This window comes from Musca domestica, unplaced genomic scaffold, assembly GCF_030504385.1.
Source record: "Musca domestica strain aabys unplaced genomic scaffold, Musca_domestica.polishedcontigs.V.1.1 12, whole genome shotgun sequence".
NCBI classification, from domain to species: domain Eukaryota; kingdom Metazoa; phylum Arthropoda; class Insecta; order Diptera; family Muscidae; genus Musca; species Musca domestica.
Genome location: NW_026712155.1, coordinates 14,254,027 through 14,270,769, shown reverse-complemented (window position 1 = coordinate 14,270,769; position 16,743 = coordinate 14,254,027). Strand labels below are relative to the sequence as shown.

The 16,743-nt window shown below is 37.0% G+C and overlaps 1 protein-coding gene and 2 long non-coding RNA genes across 3 annotated transcripts; 2 read left to right on the top strand and 1 right to left on the bottom strand.

Moving 5' to 3' along the window:
* Positions 1 to 1,182: 1,182 nt before the first annotated feature.
* LOC101890731 (transcription initiation factor IIA subunit 1) lies at positions 1,183 to 10,707 on the top strand. The gene is made up of 7 exons (XM_005190874.4): positions 1,183 to 2,048; positions 4,914 to 5,108; positions 5,762 to 5,770; positions 5,846 to 6,364; positions 7,888 to 8,095; positions 8,164 to 8,408; positions 10,382 to 10,707. The coding sequence occupies exons 1-7, from the start codon at positions 2,025 to 2,027 to the stop codon at positions 10,487 to 10,489; spliced, it is 1,308 nt and encodes a 435-aa protein (XP_005190931.1). The 5' UTR covers positions 1,183 to 2,024; the 3' UTR covers positions 10,490 to 10,707.
* A 146-nt stretch (positions 10,708 to 10,853) lies between these two features.
* LOC105262383 (uncharacterized) lies at positions 10,854 to 11,905 on the bottom strand. The gene is made up of 3 exons (XR_891772.3): positions 11,769 to 11,905; positions 11,490 to 11,706; positions 10,854 to 11,189 (listed from the first exon to the last, which is right to left on the bottom strand). It is a non-coding gene; the product is annotated as an uncharacterized LOC105262383 (long non-coding RNA).
* Positions 11,906 to 11,972: 67 nt separating this feature from the next.
* LOC131800669 (uncharacterized) lies at positions 11,973 to 12,433 on the top strand. The gene is made up of 2 exons (XR_009341491.1): positions 11,973 to 12,188; positions 12,262 to 12,433. It is a non-coding gene; the product is annotated as an uncharacterized LOC131800669 (long non-coding RNA).
* Positions 12,434 to 16,743: the final 4,310 nt, after the last annotated feature.

Here is a 16,743-nt window from a genome sequence, read left to right as displayed (position 1 = left end):
GTTGTCAAATGCCTATAACCATGCCCTTTCCTGCTATTAATAAATAAAATATTAATAATTTGTTCCACACAACTATTTCTGGGTACCATGGCAGAAGAATACAGGTAGATGCATCAACGCTTGGGAGCATTGATATGTCAAAAAAAATTAAATATTTTTTTCAAATATAAGTAGATTTTTATATGTTTTCTTATACTATGTCAGTCGGAGGCTATTATAATTCACGTTTTTCAATAATTTTTACAAATTTAAATAATTTTTCATTTAACAATTTCAATTCCAAAATTGGTTTGACAGTTCATTGTCCCAGCAGCTGTGTCGACGCGTCTACCTATATTCTTCTACCATGCTGGGTACATAGTCTTATGTTTAGAAACAACCGCGAATAAGGTCTCCCATTCGGCCACCACACGACCTCAATTCCCACCACTACACACCTTCTTCTGTTTCTTGCTGTCTTGCAGTTTTTTCGACATAGAATCCACCAGAAAGAAAAAAAGCGCTAATGTTTTATATTTTACGTTATACTCACATAATTTTGTTAAAAAATAGAAAAAGTTTTTAAAACATTTTCATTTAAAAGTTATGTTTTGACAGTAAAAGAAGACAACAGCTGATCGAACTGTAACACCCTGTAAATACACCTTGTGGCGTTGTGTGTGCGTCAAATAAAATCCCAATCACAGTATATAAAGAGGCCATTTCACTGCCAGATTGCTTTGCGTTTATTTCGTAGAGCCTTTTTCCAGGACATGGGAAATCTGTGCTGGTCATTGTCATAATGCAATTGACATGTGCAATGGAAATTACGTACAAATGATGCTCTTCCTTGAGAAGTATTTAGCAACAGTTCTGTTGATTTGCTTGTCATTGTGTGCTTTTTTTCCTTGTTTTCTCAACAAACACATGCCTGCAGAGATGGAGAGCGGCACCATTGTACAGATGCTAAAAAGTGGAAGTTGTTTACATGCTTGCAAAACAGAGTATTAAAAAATGTTTTTTTTGAAAAATAAATAAATTTTAATGGCATTTTTTTAAATTTGGCGAGTTTTGTATTGACAAAATTTTATTTGTTCTTTTGAAGTATTCAAGAGAATAACTTTTTTTTGTGTTCTAATGACATATCAAACCAAAGAGTACCAACGAATACAACACTGTGCTGCTGCTCTACCATATTCATGATCCAACAACAAATTGCATTCATTCGTCAGTTGTAGTCGAGAGGAAGTCATCGTCGCTGCTGTTTGCAACTCAGAAAAAATAGAAAATTATATTTATTCGATCCACCTGAAAGTGAAAATAAATTTGGTTGAGTGACGACTGTGTTGTAATGAAGGGACTGAGAATCAAGTTTCCTGGCTGCTATCGTTGAATCGTCGTTTTTTTTGTGTAGTGCGGTGTTAGTGAGAACAGAATTGTGTCTCTCATCCGTGTTAATTATAATTAACTAACATTTTATTAATAATTTTCTGCGCACTTTTATTTTTTTGACGGGTGCTGCTGTTCTGTCGGCTTGCGGTCGACGTCACCGCTGTTTACTTATTGGTTACATTTGACTGGGATTCTCCAACCCCACTACCTTTCTCGTCGCATCGCCAATCACTTCATTTTTGGGTTATTTACCGTGCTGATGATGATATTTCAGTTTTTGTGCTTTGTGGTGTGTTAACACATACTGACTGCTGCTTGACAGACGTTGGGACGGACAACAGCATCAGCTCAAAACATTCCGTATGTTTTTTCGGTCTTCAGCTGCTACTGCTGCTGCTGCTTGTTGCATGCCGATCAAAATCTCGGTCAAATCAGTGAGAAGTGACAACGAAAAATAGCGCCGCAGCCATCATTGTGCTGCTGATACCGCTAAATTTAAATCAACCCAAGAGGAAAATACAAGACCATAAGATAGTACAACAAACAACAACAATTGCCCAACTAGCTTGAGACAAACAAGCAATTGCAAGCAAATTGTATCTTGCTCCAAGTAACACAACAACAGCATCAAACTGGCGGAAAAAAAGGTTCAAATGGCTTTATGCCAATCTTCGGTGGTAAGTAATGTTAAGGGTTTTTATGGTGCCATTAAAGCTATGCCATTGCATTTCAGGTTTTGTGGTTTACGTTTTTTACCATATTGGTCCATATGAGGGATATCAATTGGGTGTTTAATAAGACATGAAAGCAAAATCATCAGGAACACTATTTATTTGTATATCAAGGAAATAGTGCTCGACAAGTAGCTTAGGACATAAATTTCATATCTGTTCAAAATGGGTAGTCTTGGCGCAATTACGGTCAGGATAGTGTAGTCGTCTCGTATTCGTATTGGGCACGAATTGATGAAGATGTGTGTGACGCCTGCCCGACGTGTGATACAGGCCCGCACAATACGCTGCACCTGTTTAATTGCACAGCCAAGCCTACCCAACTCACTCCAGAAGATCTCTGGCTACAGCCCATTAAAGTAGCCGAATTTCTTAAACTGGAGCTGGAACCAGATTAGCTGAACGCAAACACTCACATGTACTACTGCTACAACAACAACAAAGTTGATATTCAGCTTTTTCTATGCTATGCCGTCCTTTTTGGCATCAAAAGCTCATCCCATTTCGAATTAGAGGTCTATTTCTTCAATGAGAGGAGTTTGGTGTATTGGGGGAAGTTCTGTAAACCATGAAATGAAACAAATATCAAGCCTGAATGTCATAAAAGGTTCTCCCTGAACTGAAAGATTAATCATCACATTGCACAACTGTAGCGAATTACATTGGAATTGTTTCCATCACACAAGGTTGTAGAGTTTTTTAGGTCGCTGGACTATCGACACCCAAATCGTCGCGTGTTAACAGCAATTCGTATTGCTGGTAAATTGATGAAAGCATCCAAACCACAGGACCACATTCCACACTAAATCTTTCCAATTAACACCAAACTTATCAAATTGGTTGCATTTTTAAATTTAAAACCAGACCATAACTCTTAACCTTGAAATTTGGCATAACAGTTCGACTTATATATATCGAATGATTGGTATTGAAAGTTGTCTATAATGGTTCAAGATTTAAATTCGCAAACTATATAAAAGAGAGAATTGCACATTTAGGATTAGTTTGCAGAATGCTCAACGACACTGGAGCCTGGCAGCTGCTTAAAACGAAATCAATTGTGGTCATACTAGGAAAAATTAGTGGTGATAGGAAAGATCTAGATCGAAAAGGAATGAAGGGATAGAAAAGGTTTGCTTAGCCATTAAATATATATATTTGGAAAAGCTATGGATGATGATAACGGGCCGCATAATTCTTCTGCTTGGCATGGGACATCGTCTCCAAATCTTTTTCGTCCTCACATAGTCTATCCCGGGATTCTTAGATCATGTCTGCTAATTAATATAAGGGAGCAGGTTCTTTTTGCTAGATACCTTGTTACTGGTTTCTAAGTACCAGCTGCTTTGATGGGAATTTTTCTGAAGCGGCTGACATATTAGCTTATATATGGTATGGACAGTCTCCCCATTGATTGTGTCCTGGGACCTAACAAAGAAAGCCCTACCGGAGATATGTGAACACATTTCTTGCAATTAAGAATGTCTCTCGATTAAATGGTACTTGAATTTATAGCTTTGAGGACAGCCTGCCTGCCAACATATATAGTCACTGGTCCTGTTACCCCACAGTAGTGTTCTTCTAGCTTTTCGGCTGCCTTCGCAATGGCAAGAATTTCTGCCCAAAAAAGTTGCATTAAGCTTATGTGAGTTTAGGGGCTGAATACGCTAGCACAGGTGTCACCATTCATCTGGGAACCCTCTGTATATCGCGCCAGAATGTCCAGAGGAGTTGCAACACCAGTCCAGGCGCCCCCATTTTTGTTATCTCGTAACGTCAAAACTTGTTTTAGAAACGTTTGGGGAACTGAGTGGGGAGCTCCATTTACTGAGCTTCGTGGAAAATTGAAATGTTCTTTTGTCTATAACTGGAAATTAACAACAAAAACAACAAGCTGATTACGTGACGCTCATGTGTGCGTGTGTGTGCTTGTGTCACATAGTCTTTTTTTTGTTTTGAATTGATAACGAAAACGGCAGGTACTTGTCAGTCAGTAATGCGGTTTGTTTTTTTTTTGCCGCTGCTAAAAAAAACGTTAACACCGCAAAAAAGGTATTTGTTTGTCAAAAGCATTTTGAAGTACATTAGGCTCTGTTATAATCTGAACAAAAAAATCCGCTTTAATGCAACATTTCTTCTTCTCTCCGTCTCTGCAATCGTAGGTGACACCAAAAAATGCATTCCGACAACAACTTTCACTTAATGCTTGGCTATATTATCTTCCAGCAACGATTCTTGTTTGTGATTGTTGTTGTTTTTGTTTTCACTGCAACTTTCTTGCTCTTAATAACAACAGCAACAATAGCATAGTGGCACACACAACTCAACAGCCAGCGAAACATTAAAGGTTGTTGTTTTTTTGTTAAACCTTCAACAAGGACGTAGACAGAAAGGCATTTCGAAATCATTTTGGGAAGGGTTACCCCATTAGAAAGCAATCCCTATGTCTAAAATATACAACATGGGACCACGTTTCCCCATTTCGTAACCTTCAAGAAAGGCGTAGACAGAAAGGCATTTCAAAATCACTTTGGGGAGAAGTACCCCATCTGAAAATATGTCCCTATAGCTCCTACATTTTCCAAAGGAATTGCTTGAAATTTCCTATTCAAACTTCCTATACCATTCTCTCCGACAGAAAGTGGTCTATATAGGTTCAAGGTTTTCAAACAGTATAGGTCCTATAGAGGTTTATATGGGGGATATGGCCACCACCCCCATATAAAAGGCTCACCTGCTTTTACTTTTTATTGTTGCTGTGTAAAATATTTTTTTATTTATTTGTTGTCCTTTGTTTGCCGGCTTTTTCAGCTGAAGGTCTATCACGCCGTCATTGAAGATGTTATTACCAGCGTTCGCGATGCCTTCTTGGATGACGGAGTCGATGAACAGGTGCTGCAAGAAATGAAACAGATATGGCGAACAAAATTAATGGCTAGTAAAGCTGTCGAAATAAATCCAGATCCCCCAGAACAGCCGCCACAAGTAATTGCCAACAATCCAAAGGTAAGAATTTAGAGGTGGAAGAAGAGGGTTGGGTGCAAAATAAAGGCAATAAATTTCGGTCCCAAAAAGAGGTTTCTTAAATGTCCTCCATCTATGGGAAATCTTCTGAAGATGCTCTGTCCATAAAGGAGCTTCATATAAGTCTTCTATCTATTTGAAGGCCTTCTCTGTACAGAAGGCCGATCTTTACATAATTCTCTGTTCAATGAAGGCATCTAATTAAGAGCTAGTTTTACAAAAATACTTCTATTAGGTATTTATCTATTTAATTTATATAGAAGACCTTTTTCAGAAGGTCCTCTTCATATATAGGCCATGAAGTCATCTGATGACGCAAGTTCTGCTAGAACATTTATATATATATGACTTCATTGACCAGAAGAACATATGGTGGTCTTCTGTACAGAAGAGATCTGAATGCTGAAGCTCCTTAAGGTACAAAGGATGTTCTTTAAATGTCTGAATGTCTTCTATAGACCTCTACCAATGTATTTTGCCTTTAGAGAACTTCAAAAAGTTATTATATCCTTAGAGAGCACTCATAGAATGAAATGGGTTTCTTATTTGCGATGCTAATTCTCATATTTTTTTCTTTCATACTCAAATTTGATCTGCTCTCTGATGTGGCCATCGACAACAAACACAACACACAGCCCACAAAGGTAAGCTAGCTAAATATCTACCCATATTAATATCTGCTGCAATTCATTTGTTTATGCTTTAACAACAATTTCTAGGCTCAAGTAGCTAAGGCCAAAAAGGCTGCCGCAGCAGCAGCTGCCGCCAATAATGCCAACAATGGAGCAGCAGCTCAGAGCTCCAGCTCAGCAACATCTTCGAGTTCGGTGGATGTCAAGCCGAATATTGCGCAATTACAGCAGGCGGTAAATGGACCCTCTACCGTGTCAGCAGCAGCAGCAGCTGGTTCCTCGGCGGCCAATAGCAGCGGCAGCAATACAACAACACTCATGAATGGCACAATTAAACAGGAACCCCAGGGGACGATGCTTTCATCTTCACAACAATCTCAAAGTCAACCACCGCCATTACATCCTACCTCTTCGAGTTCGGCATTGCTGTTGCAACAACAAAAACAACAGCAACATCAGCAGACAATTGGCGGAGCTGGTGGCAGTCAACAGTCACATCAACAACCTGGCGGTGTTGGTGGTAATGCCACCAGTGGTAATCAACCTCAATCGTCAACAATACCCATTGTTGCTGCCTTAGATCCCAATCGTATTATGCCTGTAAATGTAAGTCCATGGATGTAAGGCAATGCTTTTAGGAAGTCTCCCCCCCCACCCCCTTGTTCATCACTTGTATAAAGTCTGCAAAGCTCTCGCAACACAAGGTATTTTTATACCCTCCGCCATAGTATGGAGGGTATATTAAGTTTGTCATTCCGTTAGTAACACCTCGAAATATACATTTTAGTATATACTTTATTCTTGATCAGCATAAAATTCTATGTCGATTTAGCGATGTCCGTCCCTCTATCCGTCTGTGGAAATAACTGAAGCTACCCAAAGAATTGCAGTAGATTGATAAAATCTTACTGAAATGTATATTATGTCTGCAGGACTTTTGGTATTTGGTAAATGAGCCATGTTGGTCCACATTTTGGTATAGCCCCCATACAACAGTGCCTCCCGATATTCGGTATTTTGATGATTTTAGCGACATTATTCATCGGAATTGTTTCAAATTTTTTATTTGAATTTCGAAATGGATACTACAGCCTAAGACAGACAATTGTCTGTGCAGGTCCACGTCTTCGTATAGCCCCCATATAACGGTACCTCCTGATATTCGGGTCTTTTTTGATTTTAGCGACATTATTCACCGGAATTATTTCAAATTTGGTATTTGATGTTGGTAATGGATTTTACAGTCTATGACAGAAAATTTTCTGTGCAGGTCCACGTCTTCGTATAGCCCCCATATAACGGTACCTCCCGATATTCGGTATTTAAATGATTTTAGCGACATTATTCATCGGAATTGTTTCAAATTTGGTATTTGAAGTTTGAAATGGATACTACAGCCTAAGACAGAAAATTTATTGTGCAGGTCCACGTCTTCGTATAGCGGTACCTCCTGATATTCGGGTCTTTGTTGATTTTAGCGACATTATTCATCGGAATTCTTTCAAATTTGTTATTTGATGTTCGTAATGGATTTTACAGCCCATGACAGAAGATTTTCTGTGCAGGTCCACGTTTTCGTATAGCCCCCATATAACGGTACCACGCCATTATTCGGTATTTTGATGATTTTAGCGACATTATTCACCAATTTTATGACAAAAGTTACCTAAGCAGGTCCATGTCTTCGCATAGACCCTAATATAAAATCTACATTCGGTGGTATTTTTAAGATTTTAGAAGAATTTTTTACGAATTTTATTGTTTCTGAGAATTGCCAAATTCGTTCCAAATGGTCGAGGGTGTTCAAAGTTCCACCCGGCCCGGAATTTACAGCTTTTTTACTTGTATACCTTTAAAAGTCCTCCTAAATGTTTTTTTCTTTGAACAATAAATACCTCAAGAATAGTAGGTCTTCCACACGCAAATGGAAGAAGAACTACAGGTGGACTTGTAGAAGACTTGTAAAAGTTTTTGTACTATGAATGTCCTGCGGATAATATAAAGATCTTGGATGTTGAGAAAACCAGACAATTTCAATGAGAGACTTTCATCCATAGAAGCAAACAAATCCTAATTTTTTTTTAAACATTTATTTTTCTTCAATTTTTTACTTTTTTCTTCTTTGCCAGATAACATTGCCTGCCCAACCGGGCACCATGAATTCAGAATCACGTGTATTAACCATTCATGTACCAGCCTCAGCATTGCAAGAGAATCAATTGACCCAAATTCTGACAGCCCATTTGATATCGTCGATAATGTCATTGCCCACCACATTGGCCTCATCAGTGCTGCAGCAACATGTCAATGCGGCCCTGGTTAATGCCAATATGCAGAGTATGTCTTTTTTTCATATAAATCGTTAACAAAAAGTAACACAATTTTATTGATCTTTTGCAATTTAGAAAATTTCAATACCTCCAAACAAATGGACGGTGCCCTGGATAGCTCAGACGAGGATGAAAGCGAAGAAAGTGATGCCAACATCGATGATGATGACAATGATGATTTGGACAAAGATGACGAATCGGATTTGGACAATGAGGGCGGCGCTGAGGAAGAGCCCCTGAACAGTGAAGATGATGTCACCGATGAAGATGCTACAGATTTATTTGACACAGACAATGTTATTGTTTGTCAATACGATAAGGTAAGATGTGTGGCGTAACTCCAGAAGGACTCTAAAGACCTCTGGAAGATTATTTTTTTTTGAAATTCATACAGTCCTTTGAATAATATAGTCTTGACATGGAGAAAAAAAAAACTAATGACCTCCCAAATGTCTATCTCCCATAGATGAATGATCTACACTTTGCTCTCTCTCTCTCGAACTATAATTTCTTTACAGTTATGAAATTCTTCTCTTTCTCCTTCATAGACATTCACAAGGTCTTTTAGAAAACCTCCAAATCAACAAGAATTTTATATGGAGGTCTTATTTCATTCATTTTATGTGTGTATGTAGGTGAGGCCCCTGCGTTATCAACTATTAGGTCATCTTTCGTATTTAAAAGATCAGCTAAAGATCTCAATGAAAGAGAGTTTCTAGAACACTTTTCGAAAACATACGGGGCAAGATGATAAAACTGCAACCAACTTCAGACTGCTGTTATTTCAAAGCCACTCGTCCGACAGCTGTTAAAATTATTCCAGTAGTGAGAATTTTCCAGAAAAAAAGGCTATCGTTAGAGCACTCCAGCATTTAAATGTGAATTAATCTTTTGTGTCTCGTACCGTGATACTGGTAGCGTAACTCGACGACGTCAAGGAAGTGGACGGGAGAAAACAGCAACATCAGCAGAAATGGTTCGAAAAGTAAAGAAGCGTCTTGAACGAAAACCAAGTCGCAGTGGGCGAAAATGGCTCGTGAGTTGAACATATCGCAATATTCCATTCGGCAAATAGTGAATAATAATGAGCTCAGGGTAAAGAAATTGAAATTCCAAAAAGTGCAAGAATTTTCACCAACAACAGAAAGAAAATAGACTCAAAAGAGCTAAAGAGTTTTTTCGCTTGGCCGAAAGGGGTGATGGTGAACTCATATAAATCATGCAATGATTTTGCACAAATCATTGGTTTGGCCCAAGTGCGAAACCTATTGAAATTGGAGATAATCGGGAAAAATTTAGATATTGCTCCCATTTATATCTTCATCCGATTTGCCTTTTATTTTGCACCAAACGTGTAATATCAGCCCGAATAGTATGGAATTTTGCACATACAACTGAATTAGGCCTGAAAATAAGTATGCCAAATTTGATCGAAATCGGTTCAGATATAGCTATAGCTCCCATATATATTGTTCATCCGATTTGTTATTTTAGTCCTCCGCAGCCGTAATATGCACTCTCTAACAACAATATTTGGGAAAATATATCAAATACAGATCAGAAATAACTTTGCCAAATTTTATCGAGATCGGTTCAGATTTGGATATAGCTCCCATATATATAACTTCGTCCGATTTACCTTTTATTGTGCATCAAACGTCTAATATTTGCTCAAATGTGATGAAATTTGGCACATACGACCGAATTGAGTCTAGAAGCTAGGATGCCAAATTTGGTGGAGATCGGTTCAGATATAGCTATAGCTCCCATATATATTGTTCATCCGATTTGTTCCCCACAGCCATAATATGCACTCCGTAACAACAATATTTGGGGAAATATATCAAATACAGCTCAGAAATATCTTTGCCAAATTTTATCAAGATCGGCGCAGATTTGGATTTAGCTCCTATATATATCTTTATATGATTTCAAATTAATTTTGCACCAAATGGGCAATACAAGTTCGAATTTAAAAGATACAAATGCTTCGGCATATTTAGTCCTTTGAACTTTAAATTATAGTTATAATCATGGCATGTATGATTGAATTCTCCCATAAAAACTTTTAATTGTTATGTGGAGCTCTACTAAATTAGCAAAGTGGTGGTGTAGGGTATCATAAAGTCGGCCCCACCTGACTTTAGGACTTTCTTTACTGGTTTTTATTTTAACCTGTATATAATCTTCTCCGCTAGAGGGTCGCCTTCAATATCTTCCACAACAGGTTCATAAATCTAAAGAATATAACCGTTTTCTCTTCATCTCTCTCTCTCTCTCTCTCTCTTTACAGATAACACGCTCTCGCAACAAATGGAAATTCTATCTCAAAGATGGCATCATGAATATTGGTGGAAAGGATTATGTTTTTCAAAAATCGAATGGTGATGCTGAATGGTAAAAGAAAAACTGGGCCTGAGAATATTTTTTGCGAATCACAACAAATTACTTATGAACAACCACCTTTCTCTCGCACCGCCCCTCCCCTCACCCCAATCCCCCCTCCTCCTTTTCCTCTCCTATGCTCATAAATTAATTCAAAATAATTGTTAGTAATTAAATTAACCTAGAATTTTGTTAATATACCATCATATAAAACATGCATAAAAATGATGTAAATTTGTTTGTTTTTTCTTTCCTAAAAAAAAAAATACAGAAAAGGATATTCATACATACAAAACATATAATATATATATACATACTTTTATTCATATACAAACAAACGACAAGACAACAAATAAAAAAAAAGAAAAACTTCAAAAAAGTCTGGTATTCAAATTAATGGGTATTTTTATTTACTTTGGATGCTAATTTCCAGCCAGGCCAATAATGATGACCTTATCCTCCTAATTTTATCATTATTTTAACAAACTAAATGAAATGTAACTTTTAACAAGTAAAATAGTATCAATTGGTTTTGCCGACTGATGTATACACCCAGCCTCGAGTTACGATTATTCAAACTGTTGACCCTTTATGGGGGGTGGTTCCGAATATAAATATTGCAACGTTGCAGATTTGAACTAGGTTAGGTTAAAGGACGCGCGGCTACCATATGGCAACCGCTCCACTCGGAGACCTATAGGTCCATTGTGTTCATCCTAGAAGAATGTTAAGAAAATAGGAAGAAGTGGTTGATAGAAGAGATGAAGATAAGGCATGGAGTTATAGAGTGTGATCTACGGCTGAGGAATTTGCCGTGTCGTCTTTAGCCCCATGAATCTTCTGGCTAATTGAAGGATTACTATAGGGTCAGTGTTAGAAAAAGAAGACAGAACATGTGACACTAGTTCTCCCACCAGCCTCTGTCTCACATTAATGAGTGCAGGGCAGTGGCAGAACAATTGTACGACTATCTCGATTTCTTCTTCATCCACCTTAACGCCTCTATGGCCACCTACCTGAGGCGTTTCTGATGTAGAATGTATCGTGTATGGCTGGCATAATGATAAGACCCCTATTCACTGTGAAGTGATAACAAAAATGTTTATCGATTGGGCATTGACAGTAACCACAATAGAATTGAAGGTGTATTCCCTACCATCAATTCTGGAACACAATGCCTGAATCTGTTGCGTCGGGTGGGCCATCAGGGGGCGTGTAGGCTACATGGCTTACCTGGAAAATTCAATGTAAATAGTTTTTACATTGTTTTTAAAATATGCCATTTGTTTACTTACCCCAGTAGCTATTTCTTTGAAAAGAGAAATAGCTCAGAGACCCGATTCAGAAAAATAAAATTTTAAAGTTAGATGCTGTTGCGCATCAGGCGAAATGAAAAAGAAAATGACAAGAAGGAAATGGATGGCGTTGCCATTATAAAAGAATAGGGATCGTTCAATCGTTATTTGGCTACGGATTTATACAACCATGGCTGAGTAGCCATTTCGTAGCTACCCTATCGCCATCAACAAGGTCCATAATAAATATTGGAAATTTTAGGAAAAATGGTGGCAAAATGAAGCGACTATAAAAAGGGGGAAAATAGGAAAATTGGCAACATAGTGTTGCAAAAGATCTAAGCAAGAAGACGGTCCAAAGTAGTTTTTAACACTAAAAAAAAGTGAATATTTATATGTGTGTTTACTTGTTAACAAAAAGTGAGAACATCATACTAGTGACAGTGGGAAAGCAAACAACATTTTTATTTTTGTATTTTTTTTATATATAAAGGTTCCCCAAAATCACAATATTTTTTTTGGTCTCCACTGACTGCTGAGTGGGGATCTGGTGTTAAATGCCCGGTCCTTGGGTTTAAATTGGCCGTTGAATTTGAAGGTCTCCCTGTTTGGTGTCATACTTCTGTTTGGTGTCCGTATCTGAGGCAGCGGAATTTGGGTCAAAATTGATCGGATGGCCACAAGTTGGAGATTTTTTTTTTTGATCGCAAGGTGTCATCTCCTATGGCATAAAAATTAATATTTTGCCACGTAATTAATGACCAGGTAATAGACACCCTTTTTCTTTATCCATGTTTTGGAGCACGGAAGAATATCCAGGGAATTGCAACTAAAAAAGAAAGAGAAATCGACAAATTAAGAAAATTTATTTGAAAAAAAATCATAAAAAAAAAAAAAAAAAAAAAAACAAAAAAAAAATTAATTTAAATAACGATAGGAGAATATTGATAGACATGCAAATTATTTTAATATAAACATATTGCAAATTTAATTGAATAGTATAAGTATGTGTTGTGATGTCCTCTCTTAATGTTTTAATGTAAGGATGTTTAACGCCAGTTTCCTTTAAATTTCACCTAGTACTATATGAGCAATATCCAGGGAAAGCTAGAGGGTGTAGTCGTATGTTTCAATTCGAGCCAATTTTGGCTAGTGAGGCCGTTGTAAGAGAGCTCCTTTACAGTAGGTAATATTTTGTTTAGAATTTGAGGTCTGAAAAGTGCAGACAAAATTCCCTAGGTTTCTCACAAGGAAAATTTGCTATTTTTCATATGTTTACAATTTGTTTTAATCTGGTGTTAGATTGTCCGTTTTAAAGATCGACAAAATTTATCTGTATTTAGCTGTAAGTCCTTTCTGTCAATAAATAATGTTGTGATTAGAATTAGACTAAAAATAAACTATGTGTTAAATTTTTGTTAGTAGGGCAATTTTCTAGCTAGGTAAAGAGGTGAGTGTGTGTGGGGTCTTCAAAAAATTACTTTAAAAAGGAACCCTGAAGACCATGGAAGGGTGGGCGAATGCGGGAGTAGAAACATCAACTCTCCCTTGCCTGAGCAGGTGTTGTGTTTGTGTAGTGTATTGTATTTGTGATGTGTAAAGTTCCAATTTCGTGTTCGTCCTGAGGTGTTACAAAGTGACGGTTGAGAACCAGACCCCGAGACCGCTAGCAGCCGGAGGGTCACTTTTAACGCCGCCAATCAGGAATACGTAACAGATGGCGCCCAATGAATTAAAAAAATAAGGTTCTGTCGAACCCAAAAACTCAGTAATCGGTGCAATAACATCTAACCACCTTGATATAGACCATAGGAAAAAAATAGACATAAGTTATATCGCAATATTCTTCAGCCTTGCTGATATTGATCCATATTTTCTTTGAAAATATGTAAGTGCAATATTAGTTTTAGGAATTAGAATATTTAGGATATTACTTCCATAACAATAATCGGTCAGTGCAATAGCTTGTTCGTCGTGAGTGTAACAATGTATGTATTGTAAATGACCTGTTTAGTGTTGTTTGTGTAAACTTATTAACGTAGCTGAAATAGGTAGGATTTTTGATTTCTGGGAAATGTGCAATATTCACCGATATATGAATTATCAGGTGACAGTTGCTCTCCTATTTTACGAGATCTTTTTCTTGATGGTTATAACAAGAAAATGCCGTGAAAAAAGGGATCAAAAGTTCTAAATAAAAAAGATAAAGTTAAAAACAAAGAAAAAACATTTTTCGTAATGGTATTTGTTCTGAACCTGCTTGGATAACCGAAAGGGCATTTTTATAAAAGAAATATAAAACACACACCTCTATGAAATAACCTAAAATGAAAATCCCTATATAGTATTTATTGAAATATTAAAAAATTGTGCTGTCTTAATTTTTGTATGCTGTTTGAATTGTGTCGTCATTTTTATATTTATTTTTAAATTTTGTTTTGGTTATTTTTTTATATTGATTTTTATTTTTTTTATATAATTATTTTTAATTACTTATATTTAATATTTATATTTTTTTATAATTTTTATATTTTTTATTTTTTTTTATATATTTTTTTTAAATATTAGTGTTGTGACGGATTTATATGTATAATCAGTTTTGACAGATCTTATTTATAAATCGGACAAACCTATTTATTTTCATCAAACATTGGTCGAAACACAGGCTTTTTTGCCAATGACTGATGAAATTGACTCTGAAGCTACACGTCGAAGTAAGCGAAATCGTACAGCTTCCTTTGACATTAGCAGAAACTATTTTCAATCTGTTCCAAAACATAGGAAAAAAGCAAATAGTGGCAAAATGGTTAATCCACCGTCTACGGGAGATCAGTCGATTATTGACATGTCTCAAAGCATAAATTCCAATCCTCAACCAAATAATGGAGTGTCAAATAGAAACCCAACAGATCCTCAACGGATAAACAATAATGTAAACGGCAACCCTGATGAGAATATGTTAAGGCAAATGGTAAATGAGAATGTTGCAAATGTTCAACTAAATCTAAGGCCTTTAACTCAAGAATGTGTAGGAGGTGAATTAAAAAAGGTTTATGAAGCTATTGGAAAGTTAGGGGATATGGTTAAGAACATAACCGATACTGCTAGTGCAACTAATCAAACCATTTTTCAACCTAGTAACATACATCGCGATTTTACCGCTCCTCCACCACTATTTCTAAATAACAGACCTCCAGAGATACCATCATCTAACATGATGTTATTTCCTCCCGGCCCCAATTTGGAGAGGCCTAGCAAAGTGGAGAAGTTTAAACTGAAGTTTGATGGTAATCCTTCTGGAATTTCTGTAGAAGATTTCGTTTTTAGATTAGAGTATTTGAAGAACCAATACAAAGTATCTTGGGAAGACATTTTTGCTGAATTCCAGAGTTTGTTGTCGGGTGGAGCGTATGAATGGTACTGGCTACAAATTAAAACTGGCGTAGTGCGAGATTGGTCTTCGTTGAAAGACGCCCTGTTCAGGAGATATAGCACCACTAGGTCAAATTTTGATGTCATGAGCGAAATTGTAGAAAGGAAGATAAAGCCAGGGGAAAGCTTAGATAATTTTTTTCAAGTCATAAATACCTTGAGGTCGAAGTTAAGCCAGCCAATATCTGAGAGAGAAATCATCCAGATTGTTAAGAGAAATTTGAAAGGTGAAATATTTAGAATGATTTATCCCATGAGCATACATTCAATGGAAGAACTCAGGATGGAATGCATAAGAGCTGAAAAAACTTGCAACAAGCGAGATGTGAGGTATATGCCTCCACCTCCATACCAAAATGTTAGAGTACACGAGTTGCAAACATGCGAGGATAATTACTATGTAAATGAAACCATGCCAGAAGTGTCTGAGATCCAAGGGGAACAAATTTGTTGGAACTGTCGTAGGCCAGGACATCGGTTTATGGATTGTTTGTCGGCACAAAGATCACTATTCTGCTACAGATGTGGCCAACCGAACACCGTCGCACCAAAGTGTCCGAGGTGCCAATCGGAAAACGGGAAAAGGAACACAGTGTCAGCGGGAACATCGTGTTCGACAGACAGACCCGTAACATCCAAACAACAACAAAATGCTTAGAGCAACTTAATTATCCGTCCATTCGGCATTACCTACCAATAGAAGTTCGAAAAGCGAACTATGAAATTATAAGAAGACACATCTTTGAGGAGGAAAAAAATTGTGAGGGATTGACTGAAACAGAAGTCACCAAAGATGATGAAAAGGTGATAGTAGTTCCTAAGAAAGCCAAAAATCCAAAAAAGTTAGATAGAATTCTGAAGCTCCGACATAGAAAAAAAGAAAACAAAATGATTAAAAAAATGCTTATTGAATCGGTGAGAAAATACAATGAAACATCTGATCAAAGGCCTTACGCCACCATAACTATTGAAGGTCAAGAACTAAAAGGACTGCTGGACTCTGGAGCCACAGTTTCGGTTCTCGGTAAAGGATGTAGAGAGTTAGTAGACAAGTTAAAAATGGAACCAGATTTTTATTATACCAATGTTAGAACCGCTTCAGGCCAATTACATCGAGTGTTAGGAAAGATAAGAGTAAAAGTCCAATACAAAGATATCGAAAGAGAGATAAGTTTCTACATGTGTCCAGACCTAGAACAGCCTGTATATTTAGGAATTGATTTTTGGAAAGCTTTTAATTTAGCCCCTGATATAGTGTCAGTCAATGTCATAGACATAGAGAAAATCCAAAACAAATTCGTAGAGGAGAACGATTATCCGAGAGAAATGCATAACCTTACAAATGATCAAAAAGAACGGTTGCAAAAGACTGTGGAATCATTCCCTTCTTTTGAGAAAATGGGTCTAGGGCATACAACGCTGGAAAAACATTCAATCAAACTTGTTGAGGGAACAAATCCTATTAAAGATAGACATTACCCCATTTCCCCAGCGGTGCAAGAAATAGTTTACCAAGAAATAGATAAAATGTTGGAAGTAAACG